Source organism: Guillardia theta (genome assembly GCF_000315625.1).
Source record: "Guillardia theta CCMP2712 unplaced genomic scaffold GUITHscaffold_24, whole genome shotgun sequence".
In the NCBI taxonomy this organism is placed as follows: Eukaryota; class Cryptophyceae; order Pyrenomonadales; family Geminigeraceae; genus Guillardia; species Guillardia theta.
This window is the reverse complement of record NW_005434650.1, coordinates 713,759-731,951: the sequence shown is the minus strand read 5'-3', so window position 1 is coordinate 731,951 and position 18,193 is coordinate 713,759. Positions and strand designations below refer to the sequence as shown.

At 53.0% G+C, this 18,193-nt stretch overlaps 6 protein-coding genes across 6 annotated transcripts; 4 read left to right on the top strand and 2 right to left on the bottom strand.

Moving 5' to 3' along the window:
* Positions 1–649: 649 nt before the first annotated feature.
* On the top strand, positions 650–1,730 carry GUITHDRAFT_152005 (hypothetical protein; the record flags this gene model as incomplete). The annotated part of the gene is made up of 7 exons (XM_005834837.1): positions 650–833; positions 877–958; positions 1,006–1,054; positions 1,101–1,215; positions 1,261–1,337; positions 1,445–1,515; positions 1,559–1,730. Coding segments are annotated over exons 1-7 (691 nt in total), but the record flags the coding sequence as incomplete, so codon positions are not given.
* A 2-nt stretch (positions 1,731–1,732) lies between these two features.
* On the bottom strand, positions 1,733–5,880 carry GUITHDRAFT_106459 (hypothetical protein; the record flags this gene model as incomplete). Its single annotated transcript, XM_005834836.1, has 26 exons — positions 1,733–1,737; positions 1,785–1,837; positions 1,885–1,934; positions 2,188–2,256; positions 2,308–2,346; positions 2,393–2,428; positions 2,475–2,592; positions 2,694–2,731; positions 2,780–2,854; positions 2,898–2,939; positions 3,417–3,522; positions 3,699–3,770; positions 3,817–3,855; positions 3,902–4,002; positions 4,052–4,219; positions 4,320–4,371; positions 4,421–4,472; positions 4,525–4,567; positions 4,614–4,646; positions 4,694–4,745; positions 4,812–4,839; positions 4,888–4,939; positions 4,997–5,071; positions 5,122–5,391; positions 5,455–5,763; positions 5,806–5,880. 26 exons carry the CDS (start codon positions 5,878–5,880, stop codon positions 1,733–1,735), a joined length of 2,052 nt encoding a protein of 683 aa, XP_005834893.1.
* A 1,311-nt stretch (positions 5,881–7,191) lies between these two features.
* GUITHDRAFT_69144 (hypothetical protein) lies at positions 7,192–8,511 on the top strand (the record flags this gene model as incomplete). The annotated part of the gene is made up of 8 exons (XM_005834835.1): positions 7,192–7,276; positions 7,361–7,473; positions 7,804–7,888; positions 7,934–7,983; positions 8,029–8,094; positions 8,140–8,223; positions 8,275–8,346; positions 8,398–8,511. Coding segments are annotated over 8 exons (669 nt in total), but the record flags the coding sequence as incomplete, so codon positions are not given.
* Positions 8,512–9,294: 783 nt separating this feature from the next.
* Positions 9,295–11,435, top strand: GUITHDRAFT_106457 (hypothetical protein; the record flags this gene model as incomplete). The annotated part of the gene is made up of 12 exons (XM_005834834.1): positions 9,295–9,383; positions 9,608–9,711; positions 9,858–9,940; positions 9,988–10,133; positions 10,261–10,330; positions 10,381–10,446; positions 10,493–10,550; positions 10,608–10,693; positions 10,754–10,870; positions 11,183–11,236; positions 11,280–11,330; positions 11,376–11,435. The coding sequence occupies 12 exons, from the start codon at positions 9,295–9,297 to the stop codon at positions 11,433–11,435; spliced, it is 984 nt and encodes a 327-aa protein (XP_005834891.1).
* Positions 11,436–11,459: 24 nt separating this feature from the next.
* GUITHDRAFT_162624 (hypothetical protein) lies at positions 11,460–12,800 on the bottom strand (the record flags this gene model as incomplete). Its single annotated transcript, XM_005834833.1, has 3 exons — positions 11,460–11,556; positions 11,731–11,795; positions 11,841–12,800. Coding segments are annotated over 3 exons (1,070 nt in total), but the record flags the coding sequence as incomplete, so codon positions are not given.
* A 1,322-nt stretch (positions 12,801–14,122) lies between these two features.
* GUITHDRAFT_86267 (hypothetical protein) lies at positions 14,123–15,908 on the top strand. The gene is made up of 2 exons (XM_005834832.1): positions 14,123–14,212; positions 14,455–15,908. Exons 1-2 carry the CDS (start codon positions 14,136–14,138, stop codon positions 15,890–15,892), a joined length of 1,515 nt encoding a protein of 504 aa, XP_005834889.1. The 5' UTR covers positions 14,123–14,135; the 3' UTR covers positions 15,893–15,908.
* The last annotated feature ends 2,285 nt before the right edge of the window (positions 15,909–18,193 follow it).

Sequence of the window (18,193 nt, the reverse complement as noted above, 5' to 3'; positions counted from 1 at the left end):
TGAACGAGAACTATCCTGCCACAGACCTTGAAATAAGAGTCTACCTGCTCAAGGCGTTTCAAGTCAGTCCATCAACCGTCGTCGACGGAGTTGCAAAGTCTGACAATTTCATTGAAGTCACCTTGGGCGATGAGAAATGGAAATGGCGCGACTTTTATGATCCGATCACAGCTCTCAACCCCCAGTTCTTCAGGTGTGCCAAGATACCAGGCAAGCTGCCGGGACCCTCGCTACTGCACATACGGCTGATGGAAGAAGCAAACTTGGGCTTGCTGCAACCAGTGCTGGGGAATCTAGTTGGGGGAGACAGGGTGATAGGGGAGACCATCGTGGACCTTGAAGACAGATGGTTCTGTGAAGAATGGGCCAAGAAGACGGTGAACAAGCCCAGGGAGACGCGGGACCTCTACAATCAGAACAGGCCAGGCATCACAGTGGGGAAGATGTTGGTGATCGTGGATGCTGTTCTGCGAGTGGATGTCGATGACTACCCGGAGAAGGACATCAACATCGCTGGCAGGCAGATGCCTCTTGAGATGCGGATGATCGTATGGAACCTCAAGAGCTGCGCCCCGAAGAATGGATACACGAGCGACGTGATCATTCGAGCTGAGATGATGGGGTGGGGTAGGGTGAAGGAGACGGACACCGACTACGGTGTCAAAGTGTCGAGGAACGCCATGTTCAACTATCGGATCAAGTTCAAGGGCCTCAAATTCCCTTGTCCTGATCCGACGGTGCCAGCGAAAGATTTCATCCTAAAGTTGACTGTCTGGCACGACTCCCTCCTTGGCGGCCAGCATGCCATCGCGGAGGGTCTTCTGCCTTTACAGGTGCTCACTGATCCAGAGGTGGGCTTGCTGACTTTCACTTCAGCCCCTCTTCTTGGACTGCATGCAGCGAAACCTTGGAAAGACGTCAGCAGATGACATGGAGATAGTTTCTCTTCAGCCTGAAAGTAGTGTGCAGTCCTTTCCCTCCTGCTCGCTCAATTTGCTTTTTCAGGCAGCAGGCACATGGGGGTTGATGAGGAAGGAACAAAATATCCTTTCAGGTGTTGTCGAATCTCTCCTCTCCTTGACGCTCATCCCTCGCTGCAGGTGGTTCAGACTCTGCCACCCTGGTGGACCAGGTTGCAAGACGAACAAGGACTTTAGAGCACCAGGATACGACTTCAAACGCAACTACCAGTGCGAAATTCAGCTCACCATCCAGGAAAGTCGTCGCCGCCAATGTGACATTTGCCTGACATTCGTGCAGATCATGCCGCGAGCCAAGGCCCGAGCCATCCCTGCGTCTCTCGGCTTCAAGGCAGGGCCAGCCAAACTCCAGGACCCGTAAGTCTCAACCTGCCTGCCTGCCTGCCTGCCTGCCTGCCTGCCTGCCTGCCTGCCTGCCTGCCTGCCTGCCTGCCTGCCTGCCTGCCTGATAGACTGGACGGCAGCAATCGACCGCCACAGCCCACCAATCCTATCCTGGACCCCGAGGGTTGCAAGGCGTACATCATCTATGTTTGTAAGTTTCGCAGTCGTTGTAGCTTTCCTTGACGTCGACGCAGGCAAGGAGGCGATCAATCGAGAAACCATGCTGCTGCTGCATCTGTTGTTGTATTCTACTTATCCTCTTCATCGTCGTCTACGTATATGTGATGCAGTTAGGACTTGTACCCAGCTTCTCCAAGTTGTTTGGTATCTCTTTTTAGTACAAGAATACAAGAGCAATGCACAGACAATCAGACTGAAGCAGCCGCCTGTTACAGAAGCTTCGATTGCTCTCAAACTGACCTCTCTCCTCCTTCGATCTCCAGACCTTGTGAACTTGTTCAAGCCTTGATAGACTGAAACGAATCGTCAGGTCCCCTCCCGCTCCTGCTCCTCCTCTCACCGAGAAGTTGTGCGAGAAGCGTCCTCGTATGGCGAACCATTGCTTGCCGCCTTGAGCGATGTGAGAGGAGCAAGAGCAGGAGGGTCAACGTGCCTGCTGAGGATATGTTGAGGTTCATGATGCCAGCGTCCTTAGTCAGACGATCTTGAATCTAGCGAGACAGCGTCATGCGAGTCAGAAGTGCAAGTGACAACCGAGCTCAGCGTGCGACAGTTGTAGCGTACGCGCCATTGTTGAGCAGCGCGATCCCGAGTCTTGTAAGGCAGGCGATGAGAGGGGAGACGTAAGGGAGGATCAGCTTACGCTATAGATCTCCCTCAGATGCTGCTGTAAGTTGTTGTTGACGTCAAGATCGCGGTTGATGATTGCGATCTGATCACAAAAACATATCAACACCACATCATGTTCAGTTGCTCAGTCAACCTGCAAGTTCGCAAAGAACTCGACACACGTCCTGATTTGCTGACAAGAGATGCTAAGACTGAGAAACAGTGTGATCAAGGAAAACCTGAACCCACGATGAAGGAAGAAAGCTTCTTGGAATCTGTCAGCTCGTCAACGGGCCTGCTGTTAACAGCCTACTCCCTCACCATCGTCATCCGAGGTCCTTCGTCTGCCTCTGTATCCTCCCCAATCGCCTTCGAAAGAGCATCCAGATGGAGCTGAGAAATTCCCTTGAAGCCAAGACAGACAAGGAAGACGTGCCCGCTGCTCGCATGTCAGCGACACAGGAGCGGAAACAGAGCGAGGCGCAAGAGGAGCAGCAAGCGGAGGAGACGGCAGGACTGGAGACTTTGACTAGCTCGCACCATGGGCTTTGGACAGTCGACGGGCGGCAGACAACCGTCTGGGGAGCATGTCAGGAGGTTTTCAGCGACCTTGAAGAGGGAGGAACCTCGGAGAAGATGCTGTTGAGGAGGAAGATGAGAGCTGCGTTCTCGCTCTCGTAGAGCTGCCACATGCGCATGATCTTGATCCACGTCAGAGGCCAACACGCGACCCGACGAGCTTACAAGCGTGCCGCCCTGCATTAGCGAAGACAGAGCTGCGATGGTCTGTTGCTGGTGTCAGAGACTAACACTCAGAGAGCAAGAAGAAGAGAAGGGAAAGGATGCAGGAGGAACGAGCAAAGGGGGAAGGATACAGGAGGAACGAGCAAAGGGGGAAGGATACAGGAGGAACGAGCAAAGGGGGAAGGATACAGGAGGGGATAGTGATAGGAGGATCAAGTGGACGAAGAGGAGATTTGACAGGTTCAGAGGAATGAGGGGGAGCAGGCGAGCAAGGAGACGCGAGTAAAGCTCAGCTGTATGGAGCAGAGGCAGAGGAAGAAGATCACCTGAGAGAGGAAGAGGTTTCTGGAGGATGACAATGGAAGGTCGAACTACAAGGGGATAAGATTGAACTAGCTCGAACTTGCGCATTATACGAACAAACACTCACAAGCTCATCAGTTTTCTTGGTCGAGCTGTCGGCAATGACAATATGGCATGAGCCCCTTCCCTGTTTGTCCCTTTACTTCTCCACATCACAAGCTCGAGTCCTGCCTGTGTTTTCTTCCAGAGAGCGTCGATGGTGCTCTGATTGATGGTAAAGTCTTGCCCCTCACTGTTGAACACCCAGTGATCGAGAGTGCTCCTGAGTGTTTGGTCAGACGATTGCCAGCGAACCTCTCTTGCTGCTGCTCCCGCTGACCCTTCTCCTCGTGCTCCCGGTAATGACACAACCCTTCCTTGTTGTGCTCATCCCTTCCTACCAGATCCCTCTTCCTCCTCCTCCTCCTCCTTCTCCTGACCTTGCCTCCCGCCTCTCACCTGAGGAATCTTTCATCTTCGCTCCTCACGTTCTCGCTCGTCCCTATCTTGCAGCGCATCTCCCACTCCAGCCTGCCCTCGGCGTCATCACCCGACGACCAGCAACCACGATCCGTACCCTGTGTGTCCCGTCCACTCTAACGACCAGGACGTGCATCTGCCATGCGGTCAGAGGAGCCTGTCGTCCTTTCCCTCCTCCTCACTTGAGCTTGAGGAAGTGGTTCAGGGCGGAGATGCTGGCTGCGAATCCTCTTCCCACCAGCGGCGACTCGAAGAGATGAAGAGATTTGATCTTGTTCTCGGTCTGCAACCAACTTTCATCTCCACATCGTCAGGAAGGCCTCGACACCCACCTGGCAGTTGTTGGGGATCACCGAGTAAGAGTTGAAGATCTCGAAGTACTGGGCCCAGTAGATCGAACACAGCTCCGGCTTGGCGCTGGAGCAGGAAGGGAAAGCAGTCAGCTTGCCGTGTCTCCCGTGTGATCCTCCGCTTGCCTCTGCTTCAGGACGTTGAGCAGCCTACCCGTCAGAGTCAGGTTTGCGAACTGCTTGCTCCGGCTCGAGGGGTCATTTCCCTGTAGGCAGCAAGTGAACGAGGGCAGAGGAGGCGCAGGCTGACCTTGAGCTTGTCCAGGACGCTCGTGAGGTTGGATTTGACCCCGGCCATCTCTCTGTTTCATTCAGTGGTCATGCTCTTCCTCCTCCAGCAAGTCTGCTCACGAGTCTGTGCTCCCCTCCTCACAGAAGAGAGATTCAGGCGGAGGAAGGCTGCCTGCGGCCCCATCAAACTCAGACGAGCTCGTCCGAACAAGCGAGGCAGTCACAAGAGATGTTGTCCAGGCGAATCTCTTTCTCAATCAATCTCCCCTGCTCATGATCTCACTTGCCCTCCTGACCCACAGCACCAGCTCACCTCATTGAGGTTCATGTCGGAGAAGATTCTCTCCTGGCGTCTCCAGTCTCATCCTCCTCCCGTCAACAGCATAGGCACACCTCTTGCGGCCAGATGAGCTTCGAAGAGCCTGGCTTCTCGTCTTCATTGCTACTGCTGAAATCTTCAGTTCCACCATGGACATGAAATCAAGAAGGAGACTTGTAAGGCATTCTTGACCTCCCGTCCTTGGCTTTCCTTAGGATAGCTGTGTGTTAAGGTCAGCACAATCAAGAATGCTAGCTGGTGCCCTTACAGTTGAAATACCCAACTTTGTTCTTGATGCCGTCCAGATTTGATTTCAGGAACTGTCAGGCTGTCACAACATGTACAAGAGAAGAGGAAGGAGGCAGCAGGCTCCTGACCTGATCCAGAGCTCTCGCCACGTTGTCCTCCTGCTCTGACCGGATACATTGCTTGATGCCCTCCACATCATCAGCCTGTATGTCAATGCTTCACTCACTCGACTGTTTGATGTTAACATCCTCACCGTCAACATCTGCTGCTCCACTAGAGTTTGGAGCTTCCCCTGGTACTCGTGCGGAATTCCCTTAGTGACTCCTGAGTTTCCACCTGCGGCCTTTGACACGCCCACCGTCAGGCTCAGGGTCGACTTCCTCCCCGCATCCCCGCACACACTCACCCTCGGCTTGTTCCAGACGCTTCCGCCAGCCGGGTCTGACCCAGGAGCGTTTCCTTCTCGATCTGCTGGCTTCGAGGATATCGGGGTTGCCCGCCTCGGGATGTTCATGTTCATCACCTAGCAAGAGCATGCGTGTAAGACGCAGAAGGGGCGGGGCTGCTTTGCCTTGGCTTTCTTCACTTCAGGGTTGATCGCTGCATCGCTGACGGCAGCCTTCTTGGTGGAGGACTGGACAGCTTGGATGACCTCCCTTGTGAGAGACGAGGCCTTCACTGTCTCCGGCTCGCTCTCCAACTTCCGTTTCTTGCTGTCCAGGGCGTCATATGACTTCTCCTTCAAGCTTGAGGATGGAGAAGTGAAAGACGCGGACGAGGAGGAGCCGCCTCCTGCTGAGCTCGACGGTGAAGCAAGGGCAGAGCCAGCACCCGCTGCCCCTGCAGCTCCGCTCTTCTGTTGGGCAGCTAGCTTCTTCGCTTTCAGCTTCGCAAGCTGTCAGGAGAGACTCGTTCATGGAGTCAAAACAAATGTCACCTGCGCATACTTGTTCCTCAGCGCATCCTCCGGCTTCACCGTTTGCCCATCACTCTTCTGACCATCGCTCACCATGCCGCTGACGGATCGCTCACTTGATTCTCATCCAATGTGAAGGACCTTGAGAAGAAATCAGGCGACGAACCACTCGATGCACGCTCAAGTTCGCAGAATGCAGGAAAACGGAAAGTGATAACGGTGGAAGGGAATGAAGTAATAGGAAGCGAGGGGATGGATTATGGATAGGAGGAAGGAGGGTAAGGAGATCGTTGTTGAAATGGGTGAGGAGAAATGGAGGCAGGACATGGAAATCGAGCTGGGAGGTGCGAGAAGTTGGAGGGACTGGCACGAAAAGTGAAACATATAGGGAGGAATGATGAGGATGAAGATGTGGAATCTGAGGTGTGTGTGTGTGTGTGTGTGTGTGAAGAGAGAAGAATACAGAGGAGGAAGATAAAGAGGAGCAAAACATTGTGGGATGGAGGGGGCGGACTAGGAGGCTGAGAACCAAGTGAACCATGAGGACGATGACGAGGGGGAGGACAGCAAGAAGGAAGAGAGCCAGGGTAGGGATAGGGAGAATGAGGAGGAGGAGGAGGAGGAGGAGGAGGAGGAGGAGGAGGAGGAGGAGGAGGGAGGGGAGGGAGGGAGGCGGATGTTGTTGTGAGTAGGAGAGGTGAAATTGTTCCCGAGAGGATGGGAAATTTCCATAACTCATGTCGATTATATATAAACGCACATATTGTTATATAACACGACAATGAAATTGCCCATATTTGATATAATTATACTCAAAATGATCATAATTTGCACTTTTATGTGATTCCGATGTAGAATGTGCAGGCGATGCAGGCGAGTCAAGGAGACAGGAGGCAGCGATAGAGGGCATGATGATGGAAGGATAGAGACAGAGAGCGAGATGGGAGTAGAGAGAAGATGAGATCAAGAGGACAGAAGATGCTTTGAATCATTGTTTATCAGAACATGTTGTCTGCTACGAGGACTGAGCGAAACGGAGAAGGAGCCTTGAAGTTGCAAACTGCATGTCAAAGACAAACTTTTCTGCTCTTGTTTCAACTTGTTTTGGAATGACTTGGGATTGAGTGGGAGGCAAGGAAAACAAAGATTGAATGTACAAATGCGAAGGTGGTCAACAGCATTGGTAGTCCTCTGGTGCATGTCTGCGATGGCATCAGAACCAGACTTCTTCTCGCGTCCGGTGACGGCAGAGCGTCTCATGCAAATCAGTTGGTGACAGCTGTTGCCTCCAGGCCCCCTCGTCCTGTCTGAGTGCGTGTGAGGCCACGAGGAGCTTTGTGGACAAGCACTTGAGGTCAGAGCGAGTGAGTTTCTTCTCCTTCCCCTTCAGCTGCTAACCTGTCTCAGAGAAACTTGGTCTTGATAACGAGCGGAGGAACAACAGTCCCGCTGGAGAAGAACACTGTACGTTTCCTCGACAACTTCAGCACAGGTCCTCCTCCTTCCTCCTTCCTCCTCCTCCTTCCTCCTTCCTCCTCCTCCTCTGACCTGATCTCACCAAGCATCGCTGTCACAGGATCCAGGGGCAGCATCAGCGCGGAGTATTTCTTGGAGCAGGGATATGCTGTTGTATTCATGCACCGTGAGGTGTCAGACTGCCCATATGCATGCTCTCCTCGCCTTATCCCCGTCCCTTCCTCCTGCTCCCCCTGCTCCCCCTCCTCCCTGGCTCCTCCACTCCTCCACTCCCCAAGTCCAATTTCTTCGTCCTTTGCATGGGATGATGTTGGCTCCAGGGATCGCACATGCCATTCAAGAGGCTGAAGGACCTCTTGTTTGCTGATGCTCTCTCTTCTCGACAAGTAGAAGTCGATGGTCGTCTTTGCCGTCAAGATTCTTCTTCTGACTTGGTTTGCTGCCCAGAAGAGCATCAGGTCTGGGGGATGAAAGCGAAACTTTCAGGCTCCGATCACTCGGTTGCTAAGAGGTCCTGCCAAATCTTGATCGAGTTGTGAACAGCTCAACAGTTATCTGTGCAGATTGTTCAATCTTTACCGAAAGGCGGACGAAGAGGGCACATTGTTGCAGCTGGGGTTCACTTCTGGTGTGTTTTCGTATGCCGCTGTATGTTTGGGTTATGGTTTCACAGTGCACGAGTACTTGTTCATGCTGAAACATGTCTGCCAAGCTCTGCAGCCGGTGACCTGGTTGATTGTTCTTCGTTGCGGTCTGAAAGATTCACAGGCGGGAGAGAGAGCCATGATCTACCTTGCGGCTGCTGTCTCTGACTACTTCATCCCCGACCACCTTGTTGTGACTAGAATCTCCTCTAATCTCCTTGTGAAACTTCAGCAGATGGAAGAACACAAGATACAGTCAGGCTCCGACAACTTGAACATCTGCCTCACGCCAACACCCAAGTGTCTGTCTTTGCTCAAGGTCGTGTACCTTACTTGCCAGGGATCCAAGTGACGTGGCTGGGGGGAGCAGAAGACCTGGTGCCCTAGAGCTGTTGTGGTCAGTTTCAAGCTCGAGACGGATGAATCGATTCTGATGAAGAAGGTAGAAGGGAGAAGGAGAGAGGGCAGAAGAGCATGTTGATGTTCTGAACAGGCGACGGGGGCAATAGAGAAGTACAAGGTCGATTGTGTGGTGGCCAACATTCTCAAGAAGAGATTCGACGAGGTTTGCCTTGCCGTTGCAACCTGTGTGAACGATGGGGGTTGAGACGTGTCTTCAAGGTTCATGTTGTTTCAAGAACTCAGTCAGGTCCGCTGACTGCCGCAACTTCTTCTTCTGCCTCTTCTTTGACGAGGGCCCGACAGTATCAGAAACGTCCGTCGAGGGGTACCAAGGCTTTTCCCGCACGACAATCCTGCGTCCGGAAGATTCGGCAACACCCGTGGAGATGGTGAACTTGTTTACTTCCCTTGCTGTAGCCTGACCACTTCTTCTTTCCCTCTTCCTCTCTCCCGACTGATACTCCTCCTCCTCCTCCTCCTCCTCCTCCTCCTCCTCCTCCTCCTCCTCATCATCATCATCATCATCATCATCATCATCATTCTGTGTTGACCCTACAGCCTCTCATCGAGCACTTGACTCGTCTTCATAGTGTACGATCTTAAGTTTGTGCATGCCGCCAAAAGAATAGAAATATCCTCTCACCAGATCAGTTCCAGCTGTCCTGACAACTCCCCGATCCCTAACAGTTCAATCTACAGTATTCCAGCAGAAAGATTTGTTATACCATTGATGGGGATGTAAATGAATTCACATGATTATTCCTCTCACAGCAGATGAGTTTTATTCACACCAACCTTCATGTCTCTTTCACGTCAAGGCTGTATCCTCGTCTCCTGTCCTGCTCTTCTGCCCTCCCCCCCTGTCCTGCTCTTCTGCCCTTCCCCCCCCCCCCCCCCCCCGGCTCGTACCCTCATATTGAAATCCCGTACACAAATCTCTAGATTTTACTTCCAGTGGATTTCTTGCCGGACCTACGACTGGCTGCCAATGGCTCAGACGCTGCTGGAGCAGGTGGGGGCGGAGCTGCTGGACGGGGACGAATGTCTTCTCGTCTCAGATGTCCGAGCATACGGATGGTAGCTCCCTTGCTGCTCCTGCTGCTCCATGGGCTGCTACTCTCCTCCCTCTCCTCTCCTGCTCCCCCTCTCCACTCCTCCCCCCTCCTCTCTTGCTCTCCCTCCCCTCCCTTTCCCTCTCCTCTCCTCCTCTCCTTTCCTGTTGTCCCTCCCCTCCTCCCCTTCCCTCTCCTCCTCTCCTTGCTCACTCCCTGTGCTTTATTTGATTCCAGAGCAACTCGCAGGTTTTGGGCCTACGGGATAGAAGTGGATGACAAAGTGATCGAGATCAACGGGGAGCGACCCACCAGCGTCGACAGTCTATGTGCCATGCTGCAGGATAAGACTGGTAACCAGACCTCCTCTCTGCTCCTACCTCCTGCCTCCTGCCTCCTGCCTCCTGCCTCCTGCCTCCCTCCTGCCTCCTGCCTCCTGCCTCCTGCCTCCTGCCTCCTGTACCTCTTCTTTCTTACCTCTGCTGACACAAGGACGCAGCATCCTCGCTTGACATGACTGTCTTCGACAAGGACGGGAAACTTTCTCAGTTCCACTTTTCCATTCCTCTGAACTCACCGGAGGTGTAGAGGAGAAGAGCGTGACGACGAGACTCTGAGTTGCTTCTTAGCTTCATTGCCTGGGCATGTTCATCGAGATCGATCCCAGCTCGAAGCAGCACATCGTGACCGGCATCATCCCTGAAAGCCCAGCAGCCCGAGGCAAAATTCTCCTCGGCAGCTGCATCCGATCTATAGACGACGAGGGCTTGTACGGGTGAGTGAGGGAGGGAGGGAGATAGAGGGAGGGAGTGAGGCAGGGAGGCAGGGAGGCAGGGAGGCCGGCAGGGAGGGAGGAGCGAGCGAGCGAAGGAGTTTCTCCCTATCCCTGACTACCGATGCAGCAAGAGCCTTGCCAACATCCGTAAGTTGATCTTCGGCAGCCAGGAAGCTCTGTGCAAGGTCTGCCATCAGGTACCGCCATCCTGTCGCTCCCCTCCTCTCCTGCGCTGATTGCCATGCAGGGACCCGGATCGCCGCGGGTCGTGGAGTCATACATTGAGAGAAAGCATCAGAAGCGGGATGGATACGTAGGACTTGTTGCCCGCCCTTGCTCCGACTGACTGCATTCTCCAGAACTCAGGAGACGACTGCGAGTACGCCGACGGCTGGTCGGACAAGCAGCATGCAGTCTGTATGCTCTTCCTCCCTCAGGTCACGCAGCTGGGCCCACTGACCGCGGAGCTCGCAGCATCGGCACTCAACAAGGTGGCGGCATGGCAGGAGGAGCAGCTGAGTGCGAGGCAGCTGGGAGGCAAGAAGAGCGACAGAGACATCGTGAGATGTTGGAGTGAAACATGTGCAGATGGTGCCGATGAGCTTTCTGAGTTGTTCAAGGAAGTCCATCAGGAACAGTTTGACTTGTCTCTGCCGTCGTCTGATAGCTCGCGGCAGATGCTGTTGGATGCTTGCACAGCCAGCAATAGGGGAAACAAGGAATTGTTCGACGACAAGGTGACCATTGTGCTAATGCTACTTTCTGTCATCATTATCTCCAACATCACCTCCATCATCATCTCCAACATCATCAATAACAACATTAACAACATCGTCATCAAAAACAACAACAAGATCAAGAACAAGATCAACATCAACATCAACATCAACATCAACATTATCTCCACATCATCAACATCGCCACATCCCGACAGCATTTCTGGCAGTTCATTCTTGTCATCATCATTTCCAACATCGCATCATGGTCAACCTCACCATGATCTTCAAGCACATGTTCACTAACTTCTCTTGTTCGCTAACTTCTGTCAGATCGCCGACATTCAGCCGATGCTTGACTCCATGACCGTGAAGGCTTCTCAAGAGGTGAAGTCACTTGCCCCTCCCTCCGTCTCTCACTGCCTTGCAGAGGAGGAAAGCCGACTTCCTGCGAGACAAGCACGAGCAGCTCTCTCAGACTGTCAGGATCTCTCGATCCACCAGTGCAGCTCTGATCTGTTCGCAGTTGAACTGGATCGAGGAGGAGGTAGACAGATTGAGCCAACCCAAAGAATGCGTCTTGTGAAGGGTTCAGGTGTACATTGCAGGTCATGTTGTCGGTTTCATTATTTCACACGCATGCTAGAAAGCATCAATATCGTTCAAGCAAGGCCGGAATCAAAAACCCCACCAGTAACGGCCTCTCCCTGCACAAGAACAAGTGAGTGCGGCGTCAACACAAACTGGGGACTGAGATCGAGGAGGGGAGAAGAGAACGAGACTGAGTGAGGAAGAGCTGAATGAGTGAACAAGAATGAACGAGATGAAATGTGACATGATAAGTTGATACATCACACAAACAGCCTCTGAGAGCAGCTCACCGGAAGAAACAAAGTGTTTCCGTCCGCCATCCCGCACTCTTGCATGTTGGACGAATCACACCCCACTGCCACCAAGTCAGCAACGGGGCCACGAGGAAGCCTCCTGTCACCTGCTGAGACCCTCCAACCGCTCTTGTGAGGCTGAATCAGCGAGCAATGCTCCGGCACCGGGTACACGTCGCATCCCGGGCAGTAGGAGATGTGCGCGACACACGAGTCGTCCTTGCACTTGTACAACCCCCCGGGGCATACGGATTCTTCTTGTGAGACGCCAGCGATCTGAGCAACAGCTCCAGTCCTAGAGTCCACGATGGTGTCATGAAACATGCCCTTGGGAAAGATGCTTCGAAAGCTCTTCTGAATCTCGTTCTTCTGGTGTCTTTCCAGCGCTCCCGCTACGTCCCTTGCGTTAATCGATGGAGGAGGTAGAGGAGAGAGCTTGTCCAGCAGTGCAGAGGAGACAACGATATGATTGGGATTATAACGATCAAGAGGCAGATCGGTTTCCCACTTCCTCACAATCCCGTTCTTGTCAACCATGTACCTGTATGCCTTCGAGTCTTCCAGACTCTCAGCATACTTAGCCTGGGCTCCCTCAGGTCCCTTCTCCCAGGGAAGGTGATTGCCATAGGGCTCATGCTCGAAATCACGGTGAAGAACCTTGGAAGGCCTCGACCCTCCGTGATACGGATGAACCGGAGGAGGATTTACAGTCTGCGCTGGAGTCCATTCCGTGTTGATGAACTTGACACGGTCGGGAGAGTTGATCATCCTGTTGTAGGGATGCGCCTTGTCTGTCCTGACGCTAGTCTCTGCAAGAGACTGAAACAAGGCTCCTCCCCTTCTTCCTGACACCAGCTCGCTCCTCTCATTGGTCTGAGTGGGCAAGAAAGTGAAAGCAAGGAGTGAGAGCGAGGCAGCCAAGACAGCAATCGGAGCAACAAAGAGCGTCTTTCTGGACGCAGAGAGGGAGGAGGAGGAGTAGGAGGAAGGGGACGGAGAGCATGTTCTCGTCGTTGTTCTCCTCGCGCCCTCTCCCTCCATCGCGCCATAGTTCCTCCCGGCCATGGCCGAAGAGCCGCCTCCACCACAGGTGTCAGACCCCCAGTCGTTGGTGTACACCCCCAATTTTATCAATTCTTTGTGCAATTTTATACGGGTAGTATTGGCCATATTCCCACCCCCTACCCCATGTTCTCGTCGATCAATTCAGCCGGGTCATAGTGGAGATGAGGTCTCAGGACCTATCGGTTGATCATGGCATGCAATCCTTGCCGCCGTGCCTGCGAACTGCGGTAGCCAGACTGTGATGGTGCGAGGGCGATGCCGGTGTAGCCAGAGGAGAAGAGAAGAGTGAGGCAAGAGCTCTTCCTGTAGGGATCCCTGCTTCCACCTGTGCTCAGTTCCTCCTCATCCGAATTTCGCCCTGGAAACACGTCTTGCTGCTGGAGAAATCAAAGCTATGGTTTCCATTACCTGATCCCTGGCAGTGGTTGACCATTATGTTGGGCTCTATTGGTACGAACACTTGGAAGTGAAGTGCGAAAACATCGGAGATCTCACGATGGGGGCTGGATCCTCGATCGAGGAGTACATGATGGACTTCGATGAGGAAATGCCGCCTGCGGACCAGCGGCGGAAGTTGGAGAAAGATCTTAGGAGAGGGATCTACATCCACCAAAGCTACGGCGAGTTCCGAATACCGAGGCAGGGGAGGTAAGCGCCTGACTGTTGTGAGGGAGGAGGATGTGAGATGGAAGTTGTGAAGAAGAGGAATTGAGGAAGAGGAATCGAGGAGGAGGTGTTGAGGAACGTGCTGCCAGGTACCTCATCATTTGCAAGGGAGCGTCAGGGAAAGGGAGAGATCAGCCCAAAGTGGTGCTGGACAGCAAACATGCGTCTGAAGAGGGATGGGACAGTTTCGCAGGGGGAGGGGGAGCACGGTTCGAGGTCGTGGTGGTACTGACGGAGGAGCATACCGTGAAGATAGCCATCGGGAGTCGCGGGAAGTCACAAGGATGCGGTGGAGGGGGATCATTCATGGCCAGCCGTATCGTCGACAAACCAGGCTGGGATCTCAAGTGCTGCCTTCCTCCTTTGCCATCATCCCAGTCTGACCTCGATGTGCAGGGAGTCTCGCCCCAAATACATCACGGTGGACGTGCCAGGTGAGGACTTGAGGCCTTACGGCGCGACTTACAAGCTCCTTGCCGACGCCAAGTGGGGGACTCGGACAGCGTCTTTCATCGTCCCGATTCCCCGTGAGATCCTGCCGAATGCCAAGTACAAAGCTAAGATCCCTACGAAAGTGATCTTCAAGCGAAACTGGTTCCCTGTCGTGGTGGCCGGGGGAGGGGGAGGAGCAGGGCAGTGCGGGAAGGGGAAGGACGCGAACCTGTCGCCCGATGGTTGGGATGGTGATGGTGATGGTGGGTGTGCTGGAGGTAAGGATGGAGCCGCTGGGGGGTCAAGGTTTGATGACGGACACTTCTGGGCGTACGGAGGCGGTGGTTTTAAGGGGAGTGCCCAGAACGATGGAAAGATAGCTGGGGCTAAAAGCTTCCTCAAAGGAGGCGAAGGGAGCCGCGGTGGCGGGTTTGGTGGGGGTGGAGGAGGAAAGTTCGCTGGAGGAGGAGGAGGAGGGTATTCCGGTGGAGGCGGTGGGGGGCTTAGCAATGGTAAACTTGCCTGGGGTGGGGGAGGGGGAGGGAGTTTTGTTGGGAGGGACATCACTGTGCTGTCAGCAGGCACAGGGTACCAAGGCGATGGTCTTGTTTACATGAAGCTGATACCAGATTGGAGAGACCCGGAATGTGCTACCAACGAGCGCGTCAAGAACCTTCAAAGCGACAAGACTGTTCCCAGCAGCATAATCTCAAGGTTCACAAAGCTCCTTGCCACGTCCAAACCGCTTCCATGTCATGTATTCTTCGATCCCTTGAAGGGTTGGCAGCACAGCTTTGACAGCTACATTGATCCTGAACATATGATAGCTGCTCCAGATGAGGAAACAAGTCAAGAAGAAGCGACACAAAACACTATGCTGTTTGTCAGTCAGCAGTTCTACAGGTTTTGGAAGAGCCAAGCAGTTGACAAGCGTTTTCAAGCATCTTCTGATCTCCAAACTATGTCAGAGAAACAAAGCAAAGTGCTCAGCGAGTATGGCTTGATAAAGCATGAGACCCTGTCAGATGCCAAGATTGACAATGAAAATGAGCTGGCAAACGAGTTTGAGATGGAACTTGAGGATGCCAGCTCAGAATCTGTTGTCCTTCAAACCTCCGGGAGGCCTCAAAGTACGGACAGGGAAAGCTACTCTGCCGTCAACTTTCTCGGGGTCGATATCGCGTTCCTCAAAACCATCTCCCTCGGAGATTTGATGCACGCGAGGCGGTACCTGGAGCATGGGATAGACGTCAACACTCAGAGGGCTGGGATGGGAACAGGATTGCACGTGTGCGCTAGAAACGGATACACCGAGATGATTGAGCTGCTCCTTGAATTCAAAGCGGACATCAATCGCAGGGACGACTCGAACTTGACTGCTCTACAGATCGCTGTGCAGCAAGGTCACTTCCCGTCCTACCGGTTGCTCATCGCTCAGCTGGATGACCCTCTGTCTCTCGTTGACTCCAACGGCAATGACCTCTTGCAGCTAGCTGCTCACTCCAGCCTGAGCTTCGATATCGTTCATGACCTCGTGGAGAGGAGAGGTCTGAGTGTGGAGCGGACGAACTATCACGGCAAGACGGCACTAGACATTGCAGGGCAGGTCAAAGCTCGTGCTCGTCAGATAGGAAACACGAGAGTCCCAAAGATGATCACTGACTTCTTGGAGGACAAGTTCAGCAAAGTGCTGCATGAGAAGCAAGCGAAGTCGACATCCGTCAAGCAGCGTCCTCCGAGAAACGCCTCTCAAACACGAGCACCCTTGTCTCTTGATTTCGAGGATTCTTTCCGCTTGACTGCAGAATGGCTGACGATCGAGGGCCTGCAGGATGGATTCACTTGTTCGAAGATCTTGCATTCATCAGGAGTGACGTATGACACACTGTACATGATCAACGAGCAAGCTCTCATTGATGCAGGAATATCGAAGATTGGTGCACGAAACAAGATTATGAGGGCTGTTGCACGTCTTCAGAAAGTTGAAGATGATTAGAAAAAGATTCCATTTCAAAACATCCTCTCCTCGCTGGATCAGCTCTTCCTTCTTCGATCACTTCTCACTTGTCTTCTTTCACTCCTCTCTCTCCCTGCTGATCATTCTTTCCTCTTCATTTCGCATTCTGGATTCCCCCCGACTCGCACCTGCCTGCCGAGGGGGTGGGGTATTGGACGACCGGTACTTCTGATACTGAATTTACCGAATTATTCTGGGTGTCCCACTTCGATTCAAACGGAGAGGGGGTGGTGATTCTCTATCATTAAGGGGGAGGACAGGAGGGCGAGTTGGGGGAGAGGAGAAGGAGGAAAAGGAGGAGCACAAATAGTTTAGTATGATGAATCAGAGGGAAACTGAGCTTGGAGTGGAAGAAAAGTCGTTGATGAATGCAACATAACATGATATAGTGAAGAGACTAAAGCAAGACCTTGAAGTTCGAGATCTGTGCGTTTGCAGTAAACAATTTCTCACAGGTTTTGACATCATTGTTCGGGATCTATCTTTGCAGGAGGACAACGAGATAACAAGTCTGCGCACAATCAATCTTGCATGATCACAGAGCTCTTTGATACGTTGAACAGATAAATGTAGTTCCCTGCCATGAGTTTTGGCTGAGTTTGGAAATATCTTTGCTTTTTCGAACATAGATCGATGCCCTGGGACCAAACGTCAATGAATGGTTCTTCGCTCGATCCCTACACAAGGACTTTGGCATATGTCGCAGACCTCGTAATACAAATCGGAGGCGTGCAGATCCCTTGCTGACTTATCCTCCAGGTCACAAAAGCGCGAGCTTCGCTGCCGACCTCTGCTTCAGGAAGGATGGTCATGTTAGCGGTGTTGCTGTTCATTGTGAGTTTCACCTGCCTCTACTCTTGATGCTAACTTAGCTCATCGCCAGGGGTCAATAGTGTTCTTTATTGCTCTCATGACTTCTTTTCTTTGGGCTCCTTTCTCAATCTTTGGGTTTTCTGTCTACTTTGGTGTCTTCAGCTTCAGAATCGTTTCCAAGAGATCAGCCCAGCTGTTGCGTCATGCTAGACATCAGATCTCCCACAGCTACCACATCCTGCTCCATCAGTGTGTCCGCATGAAAGCGTACGCCTTGGAGCCATGGAAAAGGTAAGGAGGAGAAACTCCTTTGTGCCCTCGGCATTTTCCTGAATGCGTCCTGCACTTGTCTTTTGCTGCAGGCAAGATCGACAGGCTGCCATCCGTGATAGAGGGTTTTTGCGGAACATTTTCGAAGTACTGCCCCGCTCTCACTTGTTACAGCCAGCGTTCTCACTTACCTTCCCCCAGGCGCTTCCAGAGGTCGATGCGGACGGAGCATTACAGAGGGTATGCCCCCTTGAGTTCTGCTCAAGTTTGTACTCTTTGTTGTTATCCTCCATGCCGCATTCACTTCATGGAGCTCATAGTAACATCGCGCACGTCTACTCCTTCAAACCCCCATCTGAACTCTCCGCTGCTTTCTTTTAAGGGTTCACCTGCTCGTTTCTGATCATGCTGTAGATGGAGCATTGGATGCAAACAGTCTCACAGGAGGGGGATCCCTTTGACTCCTACTGCAGCTTTCTTCCTCACAGTCAACCCCCCGGTCTCGGTAACTCCCCTGTCTTCCCAAAGACGTGCTAGCGAATGATGCTCAATGGCAGTCCCCTTGAGAGACAAAGAACGGCCTCAGCAGCCAGCACGCAAGCAAGCGGCGAGCGCCGACGAGAGGAATGCCGTGTTCATGTCTGACGAGCAAGAATCATTGGGTCATTAAAGATCGATGATCACTGAACTGTTCGACCCCCGGGCCCCTACTGATGCCAGCCGCTGAGCCATGCGGCCCGGCCGGGCGATCCTGGCGTCTGGCTGGCTTACCGTAGACTCACTGGGCGGCCGGCACTTGACTTTGAGCAAAGGGCGGCCAGTCAGAGGTCACGGGCTGCAACTCTCAGTCTGTCAGCGAGTCCGGGGCCGCCCGGCCCGGCCCGACCCCGGCGAGATCCGTCTCAGCCTCCGAGTCTAGCACCACCTCCGATTCTACTGTATTAGTGTAACCAAGTCATCGAGTAACTTGGACAAGGTACAACTTTGACACACCGGCCGGCGACAAGTTTATTAGTGGTTTTTGATATGTAAAAAGTCACGCGGATAGAGTCTCTTTGGTCACGAGGGATGAAAACGTTTCAAGTCATGCTGACTGAAAGCGCAGGTGGCGATGGAGTTGGTTGCCGAGACTACGGGTACTTTTCAAGGATAAAGACAAGGAGGGGTCCTTGAAATCTTTTATTGGCTCCTCGTACC